The sequence below is a fragment of the Vidua chalybeata genome, chromosome 2 (genome assembly GCF_026979565.1).
Source record: "Vidua chalybeata isolate OUT-0048 chromosome 2, bVidCha1 merged haplotype, whole genome shotgun sequence".
NCBI lineage: Eukaryota > Metazoa > Chordata > Aves > Passeriformes > Viduidae > Vidua > Vidua chalybeata.
This window is the reverse complement of record NC_071531.1, coordinates 99,894,911-99,915,122: the sequence shown is the minus strand read 5'-3', so window position 1 is coordinate 99,915,122 and position 20,212 is coordinate 99,894,911. Positions and strand designations below refer to the sequence as shown.

The 20,212-nt window shown below is 40.1% G+C and overlaps 1 protein-coding gene across 2 annotated transcripts; it reads left to right on the top strand.

Annotated features, from left to right (window-relative positions):
- Positions 1 to 8,064: 8,064 nt before the first annotated feature.
- Positions 8,065 to 19,608, top strand: SLC25A30 (solute carrier family 25 member 30). 2 transcript variants are annotated; one of them, XM_053936100.1, is made up of 10 exons: positions 8,065 to 8,101; positions 10,727 to 10,805; positions 12,117 to 12,264; positions 12,898 to 12,992; positions 13,260 to 13,345; positions 14,543 to 14,638; positions 15,506 to 15,630; positions 16,143 to 16,281; positions 17,140 to 17,220; positions 17,995 to 19,608. In XM_053936100.1, the coding sequence occupies exons 2-10, from the start codon at positions 10,742 to 10,744 to the stop codon at positions 18,034 to 18,036; spliced, it is 876 nt and encodes a 291-aa protein (XP_053792075.1). In that variant the 5' UTR covers positions 8,065 to 8,101; positions 10,727 to 10,741; the 3' UTR covers positions 18,037 to 19,608. The 2 variants fall into 2 exon arrangements, with proteins under 2 accessions (XP_053792075.1, XP_053792074.1); XM_053936099.1 differs by lacking the exon at positions 8,065 to 8,101 and adding an exon at positions 8,712 to 8,777.
- Positions 19,609 to 20,212: the final 604 nt, after the last annotated feature.

The following is a 20,212-nucleotide window of genomic DNA, read 5'->3' as shown; positions in this document are numbered from 1 at the left end:
AGTCAGTCTCCTTGGAAGAATATTTTGCTCTTGATTTTCATTCAAGGCTTTTCCCCCCATTTTTACTACAATGAAAGTTATGGTCTGAGAACATTACAAAATAATAATCAGCCTCGCACCACCACCCTCTGAAACTAAACTGGCTTTTCAAGAATTTTCACAGTACATTGCTCACAAGGCTGAGAGAGATCAGCTAAAACTTGGAGGCAAACCCAGGTCTGATTAGTGAGCTTGTAATTCATTAACATTTATATGGCCATTTGCTTCAGTGCATTTGAAGTAAACAAAACAGGGAAAATAAAGAAGAAAGAACTGTATGTCAGTGAGAAACTCCAGGGCCTGATGCCATTGCCGCTTGTCAGCAAATGGCAAATACCTCCAAACCTTGCAAATGCACTCTGGGGTTGCTGGAACTGTTGAGAGAGTGGATGGGAGCTGTGTGCTGCCTGAACAATTGTTTTCCAGAGAACTGGTGTATTTTGCAGTGGATTTAGAAGATTTAGTAGGAAATGCTATTCAGTTGAGCTTTCTGGGTGCAATGATTTTGACCAAGAATGTTAATTAATGAAAATGTAAAACTGTTGCTCATTGTTTCTAAGGCAAAACAGCAAAACAAAGCATCTGTGGCACTGGCAGAACAGCTTTGATTGTAAGAATCCTGATTCTGATTTTCCTGCTGCAAGAAGTGCTGCACTTCTGACAGCATGCCAAGAATTTATTCCTAATGCTGTCCTGCAACATGTAAAGGAAGTTTCAAAAGTCTCACCGCTGCTGAAGCTTTGTCTCCTATCACAATTGTTAGGGGATTACAGCACAATGCAGAATTTAAGAAAATTCTTAGAACTCTTTCTGGGCTGGTATCCAGAAGCCTGTGTTTGGCTAAGTCTAGAGGGCTTTTGGGACACAACTAATCTGATACTTGAAACCTGTGAAGTCAGGTGTGTTAACTTCTACATGGAAAGACAGACACATAACTATGTGCTAACATGGTCAGATGAGCTTGGTTTGGGAGCTAATTCCTTTTGCACTGGTGATGTGGGCAGTGGTTAAACTAAGACGTTTTTTGCTGATTAGAGACTTGGTGAGCTAATTGAACAAGCTCTGTTCAGATAAACCAGATGGAGCTGCAGGAGTCAGCACACCACTGTTATTTTCCCCACCTAGTCTTTAACCACACCATTTAAATGCCTCTACCATGTACTGGATTGTATGGAATGAGTAAAATAATCTATACAGTATATTTCATTGCTCACACTTTCACCTCTCCCATTCCTTTCAGATGCTGTATACTTACTGATCAAAAGCCATTTTCTGGGGTTCCCCTATTTCTGGAACTGCTTTTGTATTTCAAGGTTTTAGAAATAGAGAACAGCCTGTTTATAATCTCCAAAATACAATGTTACAATGGAGTCTGTAATGAAAATCAACATCAGAAAAAAGTGCTGTCATTTACATATTGCTGAGATACATTTGGAAAAAGGTTATGTAGCTTCTGTAGTTACCTCATTTTCATACAAATACAATTACCTCCATTACAGAAGTGGGACTGTCATTTAAGATATAAAAACAATAAAAACAGTGGATCTTTTGGAATCACATAAAATCCAGGATGTGTAAGAACTACAACAGCTGGGCTAGTTTCTTATAAAATTTACAGATATTACAAATCCACAGTTTAACTCCATCCTGGGGGAAGTATATAATCTATTGCTAAGTCCTGTGCTTCAAGCAGCCTGGGAGGATGGCCATGCTGGGTATCCTGAGGTGTGACTGCGTAGTGCTGTGACCTTCCAGGATCCCTCAACACCTCCCCCAGGAAGTGGAGACAATCACTCAATCCCCAGACACCTTCCTTAGAACATTTCTCCTCTCAAAATCCTGAAAGTGTCAGAAGTAGCTTTCACCTGTAGTGCTTTCCTCTGGAACCAGCTACCTAGATGTCTTAGTTCTCATGGCAACTATCACTGAACTAGCAAACCATCTGTTTTCAAAGCATCACTTATTCTTTTCACTTACAAAACCCCCTCTTTTCATTTCAGTCTAGCACCAGTAAAACCTTTTGCACAATTTATATAGGCCTATTCTCCTCGTACCTCTTGTCTCAATGTTAATTTGCACTATCTTCTCTCGTTCATCTTTGTTACTCTTAATTGCTTTTTTGTCTCTCTTCTCCCTGTCTTCTTGCTGGCTTTGCATTTGAAATAAAAAGCAAGGAAGTTTGTAGACTGGTTCTTTGATTAGGCAGAACTGGATTCCCCATCGCCTTAGAGCTGAAACAAGGCCAACCCGTCTTTGGCATGGATTAAAGCCTGCATTTTCAGCTGTGTTGTAGGAGGCCATCCAAAGTTCTTCAATGAGGTTTTACACACAATCCAGCTGGCAGGCTGCAAGGTGGCTCTGCCTTGCCTCTGTTGTCTGGCCTTGAAGGTCAGAAAAAGTTGTTAGCACTGTGTGAAGTCTGGGCATTAATGCCACCTCCTGTTCTTACTGCAAGCCAGACAGGAGGCCAGAGGTATTAGGATAGGGTGTTAAAGGCAGGATGCATACTGCAATCCCTCAAAAGTTTTTGCTCTGCCAGGTACTTGTGGTTAAGTCCTGTGAGATGTTGAGACAGTCTAATATTTCAATGCTTCCAACAGGATGAGCCCAGTTCAATTCATGCAGTGCTACTTCTTCTGTTACATTGGTGCTGCTGCCAGTGTGAAGCCAGTTCAGCTGCATCAGCTGGCAGAAGCCTGGGGTTTGATGGGTGCATTCTCTAATTAGTGAGTTGAACCCACTCATAAGTCAGATGAGAACAATCAGCAGCCTGAGCAAAGGGCAAGAATTGTGCCCGGGAATGGGAGGGGAATATGGGAAGGTAAGGGAGCATCTGCCCTTTTGGCAATGAGCTGCTGCATCAGTGCTGCCTCGTTGCAGAACAAAGACCCTTTTTACAGCTGTGAGGCACATCACCCTGCTCCCTGGTGCTGCCTCCTAAGGCAGGAGCGTGTCCAAAAGCTGGCATCTGCTGAACCAAGTATAGGGAAGGATAACTGTGGGAAATGGAGGTCCATGAGTATGTCAGCTGCTGTGTTTCATGGAAACCCAGGATGTCTACCACTGTAGTCTGTGCTTCTTCAGCCTCTGGAAGACAACTGTTCTCCCACTCTGCCAGGCTTTGTTACTAAGAGCGGTGGAGATGTGAGTTCCTACCAATGACTGCTGCTTTGCTGCATCAGCAAGGAATCCATTAAAGGTCCTGAGTGACTTGTTCAGGATGTGGTTTTTGTGACAGACAGCTATCACAAGGACAAAATCCTACAGCTGTTTTTCCCTGCTGTGCAGAATAACCTGTCTTTCTCAAGGTTAACAGCAATCAGCTCATCTCAGCCAAACACTGTGTTAATTCTGGTGTTGTCATCCTGTGGATCAGCAGGACTGTGAAGCAGGAGAATACTTCTTCAGAAAGCATCCTGCCTTTTTAGAACTTTTTATTAAAAAAAAAATAAAAGTTACTTAAACGCTTCATTTGACAAAATTTTATAAAGTACATTTTTAAATTTAAAAGGAAGGAAATGGTATTCAGATGCTGATAGCGAAAGCTAGGTTACCCAAAGCCAGACTGGAGTTACCAGAAGAAAAGCTGTACTATTTGCATAATGATTTATTGCAAGGCATTCTGTAAACACTAGAGGAAAACCATCAAAAATTGAGAATTGGAAAAGAGAATAGTGAGGCTCCTTTAAGAAGTAATACCACTGAAAGTTTGAAATTTTTCTACGTAGGCAGTTCTGTATTCTGATCAACCTAAATCCTGCATTGTGAGGGACATGGCTTGGGGTCACCTGCCAGTACATCTCCCTGATCATTGTCTTGTTTGTGTCACGTTTCTTTTACTGTAGAACTACAACTGCAACTCTGCTTTCACAGGATACTCTAATGCAAATATGTATTTCCCCCAGCAGACACTTCCACAAATATATGCTTCCCCAACAAATGCTCCCTACTATCACTGGATATTGAGTACTGCCAGCAAGGGGTGTACTGAAAGTAGCAAAAAACATATCATGTGTGAGATGTTATTTGGTGTCACGTCAACCTCTCTGTCATTCATTCAATGTTGAATCACCTCCCTTGTGGGACAGGTTGGGTTGTATCTTACACCATATTCTGTCTGGTTTTTAGTAGAACATAGAAAAATATTTGCTCTTCTTTTTGTTACATCTTCCAGCATTTAAATTGGCATTGTTTCTTCCAGTTGCTTCTTGTTTAGTGCAGTGCAATGTTGGACAAAAGCCTCTGTGAAGCAACTGTGAATGATCTTTATTTAGCAAGGACCTGGAGGATTACCCTTTGAGGTTGGAAAGTATTTTGTAGCAGTGAAAAGCCTCCTATAGTGCCTTCCTATCTGAGCAAATTTAGCAGCTTTTCATTTGCTCATTCAAATAACATCAAGCTGAACACTGTGATGTACATCAGAGTTATTATCTCTGTATGGAGTCTCAGAAAAGAAGACAAATCAATTTCCCAGGACCTGCTGCAAGATTGCAACACTTTCAGAAAATTTTGTTTGGTTTACAAGTTTACATTTACTAGAACTGCCTTGCTGGGACCTTATGCTGTGTGACTCTCGTCCGCTCAAAGCCTGGAACTGCCCTCCGTTCCTTCACCCTTTACCCATTAAAAACAAATAACATGTCCCTTTTATATCCACAAAACAATGACACAGTAAAGACCTTTGGCTCCTGCCAATGCCAGAGTCCAAATCAGATTATAAAATAATATTTATTAAAAAAAGACTACAAAATAACATTTACTGTTACTCCTGATTTTACTTTCCTTTCTCCTTGGTCTCTGCACAGTAAATTATGTTACTAAGTTAGAAACTTCAGTTGTCTTGTCATTGTGCATAACGTATGCTAGCAGCTGGAGGAGGAAATGTCATTGAATAATTACAGAAAAAAAGGGCTGGAGAGATCCTTGAGAGTCCATCCCCATGCTTGGTCTGGGTAATCCAGATTGTAATTATATCTCAAAACCAGCTGCTTAACAGTTTTTAAAAGTTTGTGATGATGAAGGTACTGCAAACTCCACAGTCATTTTCATCTAGCACAGTCCATACCATTAGAAAGTCTGTTGTATGTCTAATACAAGTGGTGGAGAACAGATAATTAAATTCCTCTTTATGGATAACTTTCAGTCTTGAAGATTATGTTATACTAATCTTTTTTTAAGACTGTTTCTTTCAATTTTTCCTTACAGGTTGTGTTTTGTATTCCTAGCCTTATTTTCCTAGCTCTTCTGTACAGCCCTCCTGTAATGCACCGCACATAACTGGATGTGGTGCTTCAGGCTGAGGCTTTGCCCCTGGCAAACACAATGGAAGTATTATTTATTATGTGTTACAGTTTTAGATGTGCCAATAGCACACTGAGTGTCTACTTTTCCAGCAAAGTCATCTGCTGTATGATTGAGGGTCAGATGAAATGCTCTTCAGAGAGAAAGTGCAAACAATTGAAGGTGAGGAGGCTGTGCCAGGGCAGGGAGCTCTTGACTCCCATGTCCCAGGTTTGCTTTCATCACTCAGCCAATGGAACATGAAAAATGCAAATCAATTATATAACTAATAACTGTGGAAGTTTCCAAGGGAAAAGGTAACTCTCCAGTGGTTACAGCTAGCAACAAAATGACAAGGCAGTTTGAACAATATCTATAGCCATCTGTGACTCTCCACTAACCATCCATTTAAGCAGTAGGAGACTTGGCAGAACTGTCTTCACCACTGCAGAGACCAGAAATGAAATGATTTTTCATTTTAAGCAGCAGTGGAAGTAGCAAAACAGGAATGAATGCACAAAAGGCAGAGCTCCCTGGTAAAATGGTTTGAGGGCTGTCTTTTGCTTAAAAAAAAAGAAACAAAAAAATGTGTGAGGAAATTTAGGAGCAGTAAGTTTAGGGGTCTGTGAATTAATTAATGAAACTGTAGCCCTGCACAGCCCCTTGGGAGAGAACTGGTGCTTGGATAAAGCTGTTGTAAGACTGTGTAATCAGTAGCACATGTGGAAAGATGCTGAGCACCTAAGTCAGTGCTGGTATGACGCAGATGCCAGGTTCAAGGCAGCTTGCCAAAAGTAGTCCACTGTCTGTTGACAAAAGCATTACGTACCTCATACGTAGTATGAATGGGGTTAAGAATACAACAGAAGACTTTATTCAGAGGACCCATGCAAAAGTCACCAGTAGTAACAAAAGTTAACCTGAATTCTTCTGTATTCAGAAGTACAGAGTTGACAACTAGCATCTCGGTTGTTAAGAAACTCAGAAATGTGATTGAGTGCAAGATATAACGTGAGCAGGAACTGATTTTTTGTCAGAGGTAATAAAACCCATCTGCCTGCAGAAGGAGCTGCCCAACTCAAGATCAGAGAGGAACTAAAGTCCTTCTTAAAAGGAGGCAGAAATTTGAGAAGTCAGAAAACCAAAGTGACTGCACCAAAGTGCAAAATCACTCAGTGTTAGAATCAGTCCAAATGATCTCTGTGCAAAAAGAAAGAAAGGAGTTCGAAGTTTATCTGAAATAAGATCGTACTACTACTTGTTGTAGCTATAAAACCTGTAAAGTACTAGCCAGGTAGTAGGAGTTTCAGGAGGGAGTTAGAATGTGAATACCAGTTCTGAGGTGGGACTTCGTAGCTACGTTCTGTGAGGCCCACCTGCAAAGACAACTTTGCAGCACTGTGATTAGAGTACAAGCTTTGTAGGCTACCCACCCTTTAACAACTGAAATGTAACATTTGTGGGAAGTCTGTAATAGTCTTGGATTGCTTTAGAGAACTATTTTCATTGTATGAAGCACTTGTGGCTCATTGGAACCCAAATTTTGGATTCCTATGCTTTATCGTGGATTGCATGCAAAGCCACATGCAGCTTCTTAATGAGGGCTGAGCAGGTGTCACCCCCTTTTTCCACCAGCCAGTAAGCCTAAATATAGGTTCTCAGCCTCCAGCCTTGCCCTGAAATTGGCGTGGGGAGCAATCCCACAGGATGTTTTGCCCTTTCCGGGGTAAGGGATGCCATTGGCCTGCAAGGCAGTGGACTGACAGTGGCAGAAGGGCTGCACCGTGGGGGTAGGTCCCTACAAGCACTCCTGGCAGCTCTTCAGTCAGAAACAGAAAGCACCGAGTTGCCAGAACACTCTGCCTTTAGAGGCAGCAAAGGAGCTGATCCCAGCCATTTCACAGTGAGCCCTGGGCTCCGGACCAGACTAGTTCTGGTTCTCATCCAGTCTTCACGCACTGGTCACTGCCACCTGTACAGCAGCTGAGACCTGCCCTTGTGGACAGCCCCTTTCCTTCTGGACGGGCACTGGATGTGTGTGAACAAAGCAACATAAACATATACACTGAATCCATGATTTCTGCCATGGTAATGCAAAGAAACATAGTTAAAATGGCACAGAACTGTGTAATACTACTACAACTACTGAATCACTCGTGTAACCGTTCTGCCAAAAATATTGAAGTGGGTATTTTAAACAGCAAAGTAGCTATTTAAGCCCACCCTGCCCCTTTCTGTTCCTCCACACAGCAGGTAGATAAAGGTCCCTGTGCTGCTTCAGGAAAGCTCAGCCCGGGTACTGCTGCGGTGTCGCTGGCGCTCATAGGATCGTAAACCGAGGGGCAAAATCAATGCCCTTATAGATAATGGAGAGGAGAAACTCTAAGGGCCGAGTGACCTGCTCGTTAACCGGGGACCGCTGAAACACCCGACACAGCCGCTCCGTTCTCCTGGGGCAGGAATGCTAATGGAAAATGCCGGCCTGCCCCCCAGCCCAGCAGCCCTTCAAGGCCTGCGGCAAGGGGAGACCTCTGGCTGCAAGGTCAGCGTGGTTAATCTTTTCCTCGGATAATTACAGCCGGCTCAGCGCCCCCTTCAAACCAACTACGGCTTTGCATCCACCCCTTCCACATCCCGCTCCTGGCTCAGCCCCTCGGGCCAGCCCGCCCCGGGGCGGAGCCCCGCGTTCCCCAAAAGCCGCCGTGGCCGCGGGGAGCGGCGCTGGGATTTGGGAGCAGCGGGGTCGGCGTGTCTGGATGCGGGGGTCGGGCAGGGCTCGGTGGTGAGTGGGGAGGTGGCAGCTGCTGTTGCCCTCAGGTCTTGGAGGGTGGGAGACCATTTTTCTTCTTTAGTAGTCGTAGTAGTAGTTGTTGTTGCCACCCTAGACCCGAATCTGTTTTAAATAGTTAAAACTGCATTAAGCTCGAGTGTACTGTGTGCTTAATACGATAGCGATGTGTTCAACCAATATATAATTTGATGTGGGACTTTTCAAGCCTGTTCCCCGGCGGGGAAATATCAAGCTTTTTAAGTGATTTGTTCTTTCATGAAACCTAGGCTTTTGGGTTTAGTCCAGTCATGCTGTGGTTAAAAGAAAGAAGATTCTCTTCTGACCACTGCAGAAAGTGTGTGGATGAATCTCTGTATTAATTAAACCTGATATTCTTTAGGGTCGAGTATCCCCTCTGTCATCGTTGATGTTCAGAGTACGGCAACATATATTTTGTAAAGACAGTATCTTTCTAGTAGAAGTGGAGACCTTATTTTTTTCTATAATGATGGCTGGATTCTCTTTTTAAGTAGTTTGCCACTCACTCAACTGATACAGATTTGTTCTGAGGAGACACTTAATGTTTTTATTGATATAGGGAAGAAGTTTTGACTAGGAAGCAAACCAAGCATTTGGAGTAGAAGCGGGAAATGAGACACCTGAAGTCATGGGGCGAAATTACTGGCTGGTGTGTGTTTTTGATTTTTTTTTTTTTCTGAGAAAAACTCTCCCTCTTTGCTTTATCTTTTTCTTCTTCATACTTTTTACTAAAGTATGGAAGTCTTGAAGAAGAGGGCTGGAGGTTAGAAGTTGAAAGATTCATATGGTTAGTTTAGCATACTGGCAGGAGATGAGACTTGAAAGCATTTCAGATGTACAGACCTTGACCTTCACCTTGGGATCTGTCAAAGGAAGAGTGTGCTATAAAATTTTTGCATTAGGGTATCCTATTTATATATTAAAGCTTCAACTAATACTTGTAAATCTGTGTGCAAATTGAAAACTTTATTTGACCATGCTCAGCATTACATAGAAAAAGTGAGTAGCCTTCATTGACTAAGCAGAGTGAAATATGAAACAAACAGAAAAAGGCTCTATTTTCATTTTATTAGCGTTATGGTATTTGTGATAGATGGAAGCTTGTTTTAATATGCTGGGGGGGGGCTTAACTATCAGTTTTGATGAGTTTCTCAGAAATAAAGATCAGGTGTGTAGCAGCTAGTGGGCAAACTGAGCTTGGCTTTGTTTCTGTTAAGTAAATGATCTGCCATTAATCAGGGCAGAACAGGATTGTGAGGAACTTGGAGCTGGAACTGGCCTCCCTCTGATACAGTGTCGTATCCATGTAGCTCTGCCTCCTTTGTATTGAAAAGCTGGCATGGTCTAAGCCTGTGTGTCCAGACCTCTGTACTGCAGTCCTTTTGGCAGTATAGTGGGGTGGCCTTAGTTGCCTTGTCCTTTTTTTTTTTTTTTTTTTAAATGATGTTCTTTGCAGTAGTCTAAAGAATAAGATTGATTTCTGTGCACATAGGTGTTATGTGAAATTTTGTGATTTTAGCTTCTTTCTTTTTCTTGTGTGTCAGAAGACTTGGGTAACTCATCATGAAATAAAGATGATAAAAAGAAAACTAGAGCTGCAGAAAGTGTTCAGGCCTGCTGAGTGTTGGCAACTCTGAAAATTCATTTAGGTGCTGGGTTATTGGCATTTCTAGAGGAAGTGACTAAAGAAGGTTCGGCTATACAAAAGGCTGGGCCAAGTAATGGGTGTATTTGTGATATTTTCCAGTTAGACACTACAGGTGATAAAGCAGTTAAGAATAACAGGGAGTGTGAGTGCCGAGGGAAGTATTTTCAAGTACAAATTTCCCCTAAAATTAATTGGCAAAAATAACTGTAGAATGCAATGTTTAGAGGGATATTATAGAAAATGGGGAATAAAAACTATTTATATTGTGAGAAAGGGGAAAAATAAGCTGTTGAGAAACGTGCTTGCTTTTAGGAAGGACAATCTTGTGTTAGCTGGACTAGTTTGGTTTTGAAGTTCTTATCTCTTTTCTAATACAACTGGATTACTTCAACATCTTGTAAAGCATATGCTATAGTTAATTATAAATTGTGGTTACTTTGTCAAATTCACTAACTGACACAATTTTCATGTAACATTCAAGAATGAATGTTGTGAACACTGGTAGCAGAAATGGGTCTGAATGGAAGCAAAATGGTGTATGCACCTGTATTCTGTCCAAGTGTACCAGCTTAGCTCATGCTAAATAATGTTGGTAACTGGAAAAAAGGAAATTCTGTAATGGCTGCAGGATGTAGTCAGACTAGTTCAGCTTAGTAAAAAATCTTTGGAGGCTATTCACTGCAGTGCTCCTTAACAGTATGCCTGGGAGACAACCTGCTTTAACCTTTCATGGTGAGGAGAGTGTGGTTGAACCCAGATGCCTTTCTGTGGTATTCCTGTCTTTCTTCTGATTGTCAAATATATTAAATGTGGTTTTTTTTTTTTTTTTTTACTCTTTACTCATCTTTGAAAGGCCCATTTTAATTGGGCCAGGCACAAAGTTTTTACTAAGTGTTAGCATGTATTTATGACATATACTTACAGTAGTGTTAAATCTTCCTCTTTTACAGAAAGAGGAACCAATAATGTCAACATTGAACTGGAAGCCTTTTATCTATGGAGGTTTAGCATCAATCACTGCAGAATGTGGTAAATATTTGCTTTAACTGTTGACATGATTTTCTTTACTTGGATGGTATCCATGTAAAACAAGTCTGGTTCCATGCTGCTGGTGACACGGTGGTATATGGTGGTCTGCAGCATAGAGTTTTTTGCTTAATGCTGATTGAGGAGTTGCTCTTATCTCTGTTGAAATGTCAGAACACTTGCGTCTGTAAACGCTCATCCCTAGTGAGTCTTGTTTTCTGTACATATTTTGCCTCTGCGTTTTATTATTTGGTGTTTGATTGATTCCTAGACAGTGGTCATAAGTAGATACAGCTTCTGCTTTGCTGCAGTAGACCAGTTATGCTCTTAATTTGTAGATTTTTCTCTTAGCTTTACTGAATATCTATATTGCAGTTTAAATAATCTTTTCTTGAATGTAAGTGGTTGCTTAGATTTGAGCACTTAAATTCAATAGTGAGCAACACAAAATAATTGCTGTAGTGAGACAGTGCATCTAATGTTTTAGGCCTCCTCTAAAGGCAAACCTTAAATATCAACATCTTTGTAAAGTTGTATCTGAAATGCATGTATATGAAAATAAAGGAAATATGGATTTTCATTGTAGCAAGATATGGCTGGGCATGTGGTGGGCTTGCATGAAAGGCCTGTCTAGTAAAGTAGATGCAGTATAAAATTACACTTAAAACTACTATTTTGTTTTTATAGAGTAGTTTGGGTTGGAAGATCTGGTCCAACCCCTCTTCTTTAAGCAGGGACATCTTAGGCAAGTATGGAATGTTGAGGTGGTCCTTTTCCTGGATGGATACAGTGTCTGAACCCTTTCATAAGGGGAGCATGGAGAATATGAATTGAACATAACACAAAAGTAGGCTACAGGAAAGCAGTAACAGAAGTAGGTACTGCTGCTATTGCTTTTACAGATACTAGGCCAGAATCTGTATAGCATGTCCTAAAGAATTTGCCTTCAGTGACGTCCTCTTCAAAGGTGTTGGTAGAATACATGTGCAAACTCAGTGCTTGATTGGGATTGCAAAGTCCTGTTCAGTGTGGCTGCTTACAATAAGGCAAGTATTTTCAGGCAGTATTGCCTGAAAATATAGTGAATGTGAACACAGGAGGTAGGCAGGGCCTCTGACAGGCCTTCAGAATAAACAAGGTGATAGAATGTGAATCACTGCTTTAAAAGAAAGTCTTGGTAAGAAAGGCTTCTTTCCCATGGGAGTACTTTTATATATTATGATATATAATAAATGTTGCTGTTTCTTGTATGATGTTCTGTTGTCTTTGGTTAGGTAGGTACTTCATTAATTTTCTCACTGATTTTCCTTTAAGGTACTTTCCCCATTGATCTGACCAAAACGCGTCTCCAGGTTCAAGGTCAAGTTAATGATGCCAAATATAAAGAGATCCGCTACCGTGGAATGGTGCATGCGCTGGTCAGAATATGCAGAGAAGAAGGGTTGAAAGCCTTATATTCTGGGTAAGATTAACTGAGTTTCAGCAATGGCTTATGAACATTCTGATTATAAAAGTATAAGCCCATTGTATGTGAATTTTTCAGTTTCAGAATTACAAGGTGTTTGGCTAGCCTTAATCTGGAAGTTGGAAGACCCAGATTTCATACCTTCATTGCTGCACACTGCCATAGCATTTCATGTTTAAAAAAAAAAACCCTTGAACAACAAAACCTACATGAAAAAAAAAATACCTAAGCATAAGGTTATTCTCTACAGTGCTGCTATGGATGTTCCATGTGTCAGAGTTAAAACTGGATTTACCTTTGTCTATAAATGAGCACACTTTTCTTCAAAGCATGCAGGATGGTGGGGGAACTACATTTCAGACATTGCCAGCTATTTTATAGATTACAAGTTGAACCATGGTCTAATAGTAATAATTCCCTCACAGTCCATTCATGTTCTTGCAGGCTATATTAAAAAAAACCAAAAACCAAAATGTAAAAAGCTCCAAAGCTTATTTTGTTTATAGTGAGTTTAAATAATTGATTTAAATTAACAAACCTTTCTTTGTTAGATATCTCTGCACTAGGAAGAACTTTCTGATGAGTTTTTGAGACTCTGAGCATAAACATTATTGCTGCTTGTTTTTACAGGATTGCACCTGCAATGCTACGACAAGCTTCATATGGAACTATAAAAATAGGCACTTACCAGAGCTTGAAAAGAATGTTTGTTGAGCGTCCAGAAGGTGAGTGGTTATTTTCTATTTGAGGACTGATTTGCTTGAAGCTGATTGTTTCCATTTGGTATCTTACTGTAGCATTTGAACAAGTCTACCAAGAAGAAATTCCTTATACCAGTTACAACAAAATTAGTCAGCAAGGGTAACGCATCAGAGCAGGCTTTATGGGTTCTGTAACTGGCATTCTCTGGTTAAATGAGGGGAGGCATCATTTTGTCCTAATGCATCTTAAGCTTTGTAAATCTGCAGCTGAACTCTTTGTTTGTGAAACAGATGAAACCCTCATGATGAATGTTCTGTGTGGCATTCTTTCGGGAGTAATCTCGTCATCTATTGCCAACCCTACCGATGTCTTAAAGGTAACTGTGTAGAGCTTGTCTTCTTAGTTTTTGTTCTCTCCTGAAGTAAAAACAGTCTCCTGATGAATATAGGCTTTGTTTTGTAACCCTGTTTATTCTCATCTCTTAACTTCTAAAGAATCAGTAACATCCCAAATTCTTGGAACCCCTTCTGGTCCATACTAATAATTTGGAAGTATGCATAAGGAAGGTGAAGGCTGGAAAGGCAGTTAGATCCACATGTTTCTGAATGTGAAGGGAGAATAACTTTGCTGTGGTGTTTGTGTGGAAGCCACAATGCATATTTCATCAGTACTTCTTGGTAACACTATTACACTTGCATGTTTCTAGAGCTCAAAATAGGTGAAGATCAGTTCAGAGCAAGAGTTCCAGTGAATGCTACTTGTATTGTATGGTTCATTAACACTGTAGAGAGGCTTTGCAAACCTATATTCCAAAGAAATAGCTTTCCAGCAGCAGTCATTTGAAGTGAATTAGTGAAACAACCATCTCTTTAAGAATCTGTTAGCTTAATCACAGTTAGTTACTTGAAGGGGTTGATGGTATTTATCTTATAAAACTGGAGCTTGTGACTTACACAGCTTCTCCTTATGAAAAGAAAGTCAAGAAAACTATGTTCTGAAACTACTAAAAAGCTTAATCCTTCATAGTGCTACTGAGGTTATGTAGTGACATTTCAAACATAAGCTTGTATTTCAAATGTGACTTCAATTAGTTACTTCCTAAAATTATGTCCACTTACCAAGTCACTTGTTGACAACTTGTATACAAAAGTTACCCTGACAGGTTCCGAAGAATGTTCTTCTAAATCTAAAGGGTTGAAGACCATGGTTCTCAGTTGCTGAAACTTTAATCTTTTTAACCTTTCATTTCAACATGTTCCTGTGAGAACACTGTAAAGGGCATCCTGCAGAACCCATCTGCCAGTCTTATCTAAATGGAGCAGTGTACCCATACAGAAATAGAAGTGACTTAATGCAGCTAAGAATTCTACCACATACTACTTCAAAATTAGCAGCTGCATTTGGATAGTTAAGGCAAAAGATTGCACTATAGTTGTGGTAATGTCAGCTCTTGCTTTTATACTCAAAGAGAAACTGGCTTTACTACTTGCAGTTGTAACTTAATAGTTGAATCTAGTTATATTATTTTTTTGGTTGTATTTATCTTTTATTTGTATCTTCAAATGAATCTCAGATCAGAATGCAAGCTCAAGGTAGAACAATTCAAGGAGGAATGATGGGCAACTTCATACAGATCTACCAAAAGGAAGGCACTAAAGGATTATGGAAGGCAAGTTTTTTTTGAACTGTATCTTGCACTTCAGCTACACTTCCTTATTCAATTGAATGCCATGTATTCCTACAGTGTTCTCAGCTGAAATACGGAGGCTGTAATGTCTGTCATTTGTCATGACTGCTTCACTGCTGGTATCTCAGTGCTTTTTGGTGAAGGGTTACAGCCAGCCTTGTGTGTGAGGATTAGCTGCCACTTAGGAGAGGGAGAACAAATGTAGGGTTCAATTAGGGTGACTGGCTCTAGGAATAGTTCAACAACCCTTTGCATTACACCTCTCAATCTGTATGTTCTGTCTGTTTTAAAATATATGCTAAAGAATATTTGGAAGCAAAGGAGCTGCTGAGCATCCCTTCTAGCTCAGGAACTGTCATAGTCAGTCTTACAGGTTGTCTCTTGGGCCAGTTATAGTCAATGACTGTATAAACAACTGAAGAGCCAAAATGGACAATGGTTTTGAAACAGCTGGAAAATAGGAATGTTTTTCTATTAGTGTGCTTTTCTCACAAATTTTCTTGAGGATGAACAGAAAAATGGAGATCCTTACTTTGTCAGTTTTTCAGCTAGCAGCAAAGGAACACTGGTTTTGAGGTTTTAGCTGACTGTTGATGCAAGAATTGAGATCTTAGGCAGAGATAAAAAATAACTTAAAGGATCTGAAGTTGCCATTCTGTGTGAAGTGATTTATGTTATTTCAAATTTGTGGGTTTGGAGCACATACATCTAAGGCTTGTACTAATTAGCTATATTTGAATTTGCAATGATCTTAACACATTTGTTTTGCTTTGTATTATAAGAGCTTGGCTTTTCTAACAGTGCACAAAGGTTAACTTTAAACTTCAACTATGTCCTTTCTTTTGCCAGGGAGTATCATTGACAGCACAGAGAGCTGCTATTGTTGTTGGAGTAGAGCTGCCAGTGTATGACCTTACCAAGAAGCACATAATTATGTCTGGACATATGGGGGATACAGTATATACTCATTTCCTGTAAGTTTGTGTAACTGGTTGTATAGCTCATGATCAGTTAGTTTGTGCTACAGGGAAGAGGAGTATTTTGGTTTTTTTCTATCATCTGTCTAGGTGTGTACATATATGACTGTGTTTATAATTTTTTGTGTAACAGCATCTTAAATGGTAGCATGGAAGCTAATTTTATTTAGCATTTGGATTTAGCTTTCTTTTGAAATGTGGAAAATTATTTTGTGGGTGGTCTGAATCATTCAACTGCGCAAACTGAGGTTAGAAGAAATTTACAGTCAAATATTATTCCCTGGGGCACGAACATCTTTTCAAGCATAATGTATATAAGGACTCTATAGCAAATTTTCAAAATTATGTTTTTTATAGTAAATGAAAAGTAACTTTTCACATCCACTAGCTGATTTAAATTTTTTAGTAAAAGTATTAAACAGTCACTATTACTATGTGTTTCCTGGGAAGGGGAAATTCTTGTACATCTGTGTGGTAGATCAGGTTTCATTAAACCCTTCTTTTACTAGTTCCAGTTTTCTTTGTGGGTTAGCTGGAGCCCTTGCATCCAACCCAGTTGATGTTGTAAGAACACGCATGATGAATCAGAAAAGCCAAAATCTTGGGGGGGACACAGCCTACAAGGGCACTTTGGATTGCTTGTTACAGGTAAGTAGTTCAAGTGTCATCATAAATAGAGACTGCTGCCACCAACCAATGGTTTTGCTGTGGAGCTCAAAATTGTTCTGTTTTCCCTAATAACTTAGATATGCTTTTTGCCATAATATTTAAAAGGACTATGCTGTCAGTAATGCACTCAAGTGTGAAAAGTATCTACTGTCTTCACAGAAAGGCAGGAAGAAAGTTAGTGTCTGCTGCCAGACCTTACTTTATTTGGGTGCTTGGATGAGGAGAGGAAGGCTCTTGGCAGCACTCTCTCTTGCTCAACTTTATACTATGTCAGGCTGACAGGAAATGATAATTTCCTAGGTTGGTCCTTGAAGAACAAGATCTTCTGAAACAGATGGTTTGCTATGTTGCTTACTGCATAATGGAAAGCCTAGTACAGCCAGAGGCAAGGCCAGCCTCTGGTTTTGATTACTTTGATTTGGTTTCTGAAGTCTCTGACTTTGGCATGAGGTGGGACCATGATGGCCTTTCACATGGAGAAGAATGGATGAACAGCTGTTGGTCAGCTGTTGCTGTCCAACTGTTGACTGAACAGTCCAAATCACATTGTCCAGTGAAATTTTTTGAGGTCCATAAAACAAACTGAAATATTTCAAGGGAATGCCAAATGTTAACTACAGGTTTATATGCAGCAAATTTCAAGGGGCTGCCAAATGTGGACTGCAAGTTTGCATCTAATGAAATGTATTTCTTTGTCCTGGCAGACAATAAATTTAAATTAAGGGGGTGGCTTAGTAATGTAACCTTGTCTGGTACAGTCTTGTTAGCTGAGATGCTGTCTAGATTTCTCACTAAAAAAAAATTATGTGTGTTCTTGTTTTTTTTTTTTTTTCCTAGACATGGAGGAATGAAGGCTTTTTTGCTCTGTATAAAGGATTTTGGCCAAACTGGTTAAGACTTGGTCCTTGGAATATCATTGTATCCTTTCCATAGGTGTGCAAAACTACTAAGTTAGCCATACAACAGCAAGTGTTGTTTTTTACAGAATTACTCAGTGTGGGAAGTGTCATATCAGCACAGATAGTCCTTTTTTTTTATGAATGGAAAATTGTGCAGTTGACAGGTGTTTTTTTTAGTCTGCTTCCAGTAAGATTGAATTTGTGATTCACACAGAGTCAATACTAAAATATGGTCTTGCAAAGTAATTTTCTGTTCTTCCAATTTCATACCTGTCCATTTCCTTTGTTATTAGCCCAATTTTAATCGAAGCTGACCAGGTGAATTAGGAATGGGGGCTATTTCCAGAGCTGGGGAAACTGTTGGCAGTTACTGATGCAATCTTTTTGTTTATCTTAGTCTCGCAATTTTGGCTTTGTTTCAAGAGCCACTTGATCAGATCCCTGGGAAGTATGTTGATAGAAATGTTTTTTACGATAAACAAACCTTCTTTAGCCCATCAAAGCTAAGTGATTAAAAACTCTTAAGGGTTTTTGCAGTATTGTCCTGCCTCCTCAGTCTTGGGTTTAACACCCTGAGGAAGGCGGATGGGAAAGTATTTTGTATCACCAGCCTTTAAGCAAGTTTCATTGTTCTGCCTAGTATTGTGTGAAAATGTGGCCAACCTGCAGCATGGCACAGAAAGGAACAAGGAGTGGAACACGGTTGTACACAGATGCAGCTAACCTTCAGTAGTAAAGTGACCGTTTTTCACGGCACGAACAGGAAACAGTTTTCCTTAATCAGCTGTGCCAGTTCTTTCTGACATATGAGCAGCTGAAGAAATTGGATGCCTGACATGCTGAGCTGTGTACAGAATTCTGTTAATGTACTGTCCGAGTTTAGAGCAATGTGCAAGCTGTCTTGAGTGTTTGCTCTTTATTGTCTGAGCTCCTGGCCAAAGGAAGAGGTCACTGCAAGACTGAATGAGAAGAACCTGGAAGTGATTTCAAGGCAAACTGGCTCCTGTAACCATGGTTTGTGGATGATATGCACTGTTTTTCAGACTGAACCAAACATGGTGGAATACCTTCTGTCAACTGTTCCAATGTTCTTGAATGTAAAGATCCGCAATGCAACTTTGTGCATCTGAGTCTCAAAGCATAGTGTTTTATAAGAGTCAAAGAACAAGTTTTTTTCTTATGTGTTTCCATAAAGGAAGGAAAAGAAAAATATTTCTGTGAAGGAAAAAAGTATTTCTGTAAGGGAAGACAAGCAGAACCGAGGAGTTGGGCTTTTCTTGCTTTCAGAAATGTATACAATTTAAATGTAATAGCTTAAAGCTTCCAATTAACTGGAAATGTCACAAGACATCTTTGCTGGCTTTCAGGTTGGCAAAATAACTACTGCAGTACAAAATCTGTTTCTGGTTTTGAAGCTTTCCTGTGTTTTAAGTCCTGAGATGTCTGCATAATTTTCTGGGAATAATCCAGCTTCATTAGCAAGTGTGGTTGCTACAGTTGACAGTTTTGCATAGCTTGAAGAAAGTTCTTTTTTTTTCTTCCATGTATAATTTTTGATTTCAGCATAAGTGTTTCTTCAACATATTCATATGGAAATTGCTAGTAAGAATGAAGTTCAAACAAGTTCATGCCCATCTGCTGATCTTGCAGAGAAACTTTCCATGCCTCTCCCATCCTTGGGAAGAGCTATTGGTTACTGGCTGTTTTACACTGAGCAGTCAGGCTCTGTCATGTGGGTGCCTATGTGAGAAGAACCAACCCCTCCAAAAGTGAATCTACTATAAAGACTGCTTTCCTCATTTAAAAAGACACCCAAGTCCGGAACTAGTGAACACTTTCATATACCAAAGATGCTCAAGTTGCTGTTACATGCAAGGAAACACTTGATGTAGAAATCAACGACAGCTTCTACAAACATTACCTTTTTGCTTAAAGGTATATCAAAACTTCAGGGCCTTTAACTCAACGGTTACATCAAGCTTAAGTGCTGCTGTTGAATTCCAGGAAAAAGGAGTATGTGAGATGCAAATCTTAGGATGGATCTTCTGTGTTTACAGAGGGCAGCAAAGCAGGATCCATAGCTTTGGATTTTTGTGGCCTTGTGTTAGTATTTTACACGTTTTTGATAGACTCATGCATTCCACTTGAAGAAGTTTTGTTGTGATCTCAAAATTGCTATAATCACTTAAAATTACTAATTTTGAATTCACAAATAGATTTTTTTTTTAAATGCACAAGGCACTTTCTTTCCTAAGGTAAAACATTTTCTATATATAGGGGTATGCTGATGTGCAGTGTTTCCCCTTACACCTGTTTCTGTGCTTTAATAAAAAAAGTGTAAATAATTTTGTATGCTATGTAAGCAAAGTATATGTTTTTCAAGCCTATTAAAAGTATTAAAATGTAAGGTGTGATGACTTAGAACTGCTTTCAGTTTTGAAGTTTTAAATACTTCAAGGTGCTTAACAAAGGAAAGCTGTTGCTAACTGTTCCATGTTATTGGTTATTTAGCCAAGGCATACTAAAGTTGCTTGTAGTAAAAACCTTGTGTTCATGTGAATGGCTGAATAACATGCACTTACCACAGGTTTTTGCTGTTCTTTGGCATATCTCAAGCAGCAAGACCATTTCCCCCTCTCTTACAAAAACTGTTTGGTCTGAAACAAATCAGTCAGCCTAGTTTTGTGTAGCAACGGAGTAAGTTCATCACACTTGTAACCAGAATGGCTTTTTTGAGATTGTGTGCGACAGGAGAAGTGTCATGGGCTAACCCTAAGGGGCATGAGGAATCTGCCAGTTTGGAGTGACAGTAACTGCACTGTACCAGTAAATCTGTGGGGAAGCTGCAGAGACAGCAGTCAGTTCTAATCCAGCTAAGTTCCAAAGGCAACAAAGCAGTGATCCCAGTAGTTCAGGATCGCCGCTGAAGCTAGGAGCTAGAGTGTGCCAGGTGGCCAAGAAGGCCAGAGGCACCCTGGCCCGGGGCAGTCACTGTCCGCCTGTGAGGCCGC

What these genes read in the sequence shown, in the direction of transcription:
- SLC25A30 (XM_053936099.1), top strand. Translation starts at nt 8,757, where the DNA reads ATGGGGCGAAATTACTGGCTG. An exon ending in TTGAAAGCCTTATATTCTGG is followed by an intron (nt 12,265 to 12,897) that starts GTAAGATTAACT and finishes TTGTTTTTACAG; the next exon opens with GATTGCACCTGCAATGCTAC. An exon ending in ACCCTACCGATGTCTTAAAG is followed by an intron (nt 13,346 to 14,542) that starts GTAACTGTGTAG and finishes AATGAATCTCAG; the next exon opens with ATCAGAATGCAAGCTCAAGG.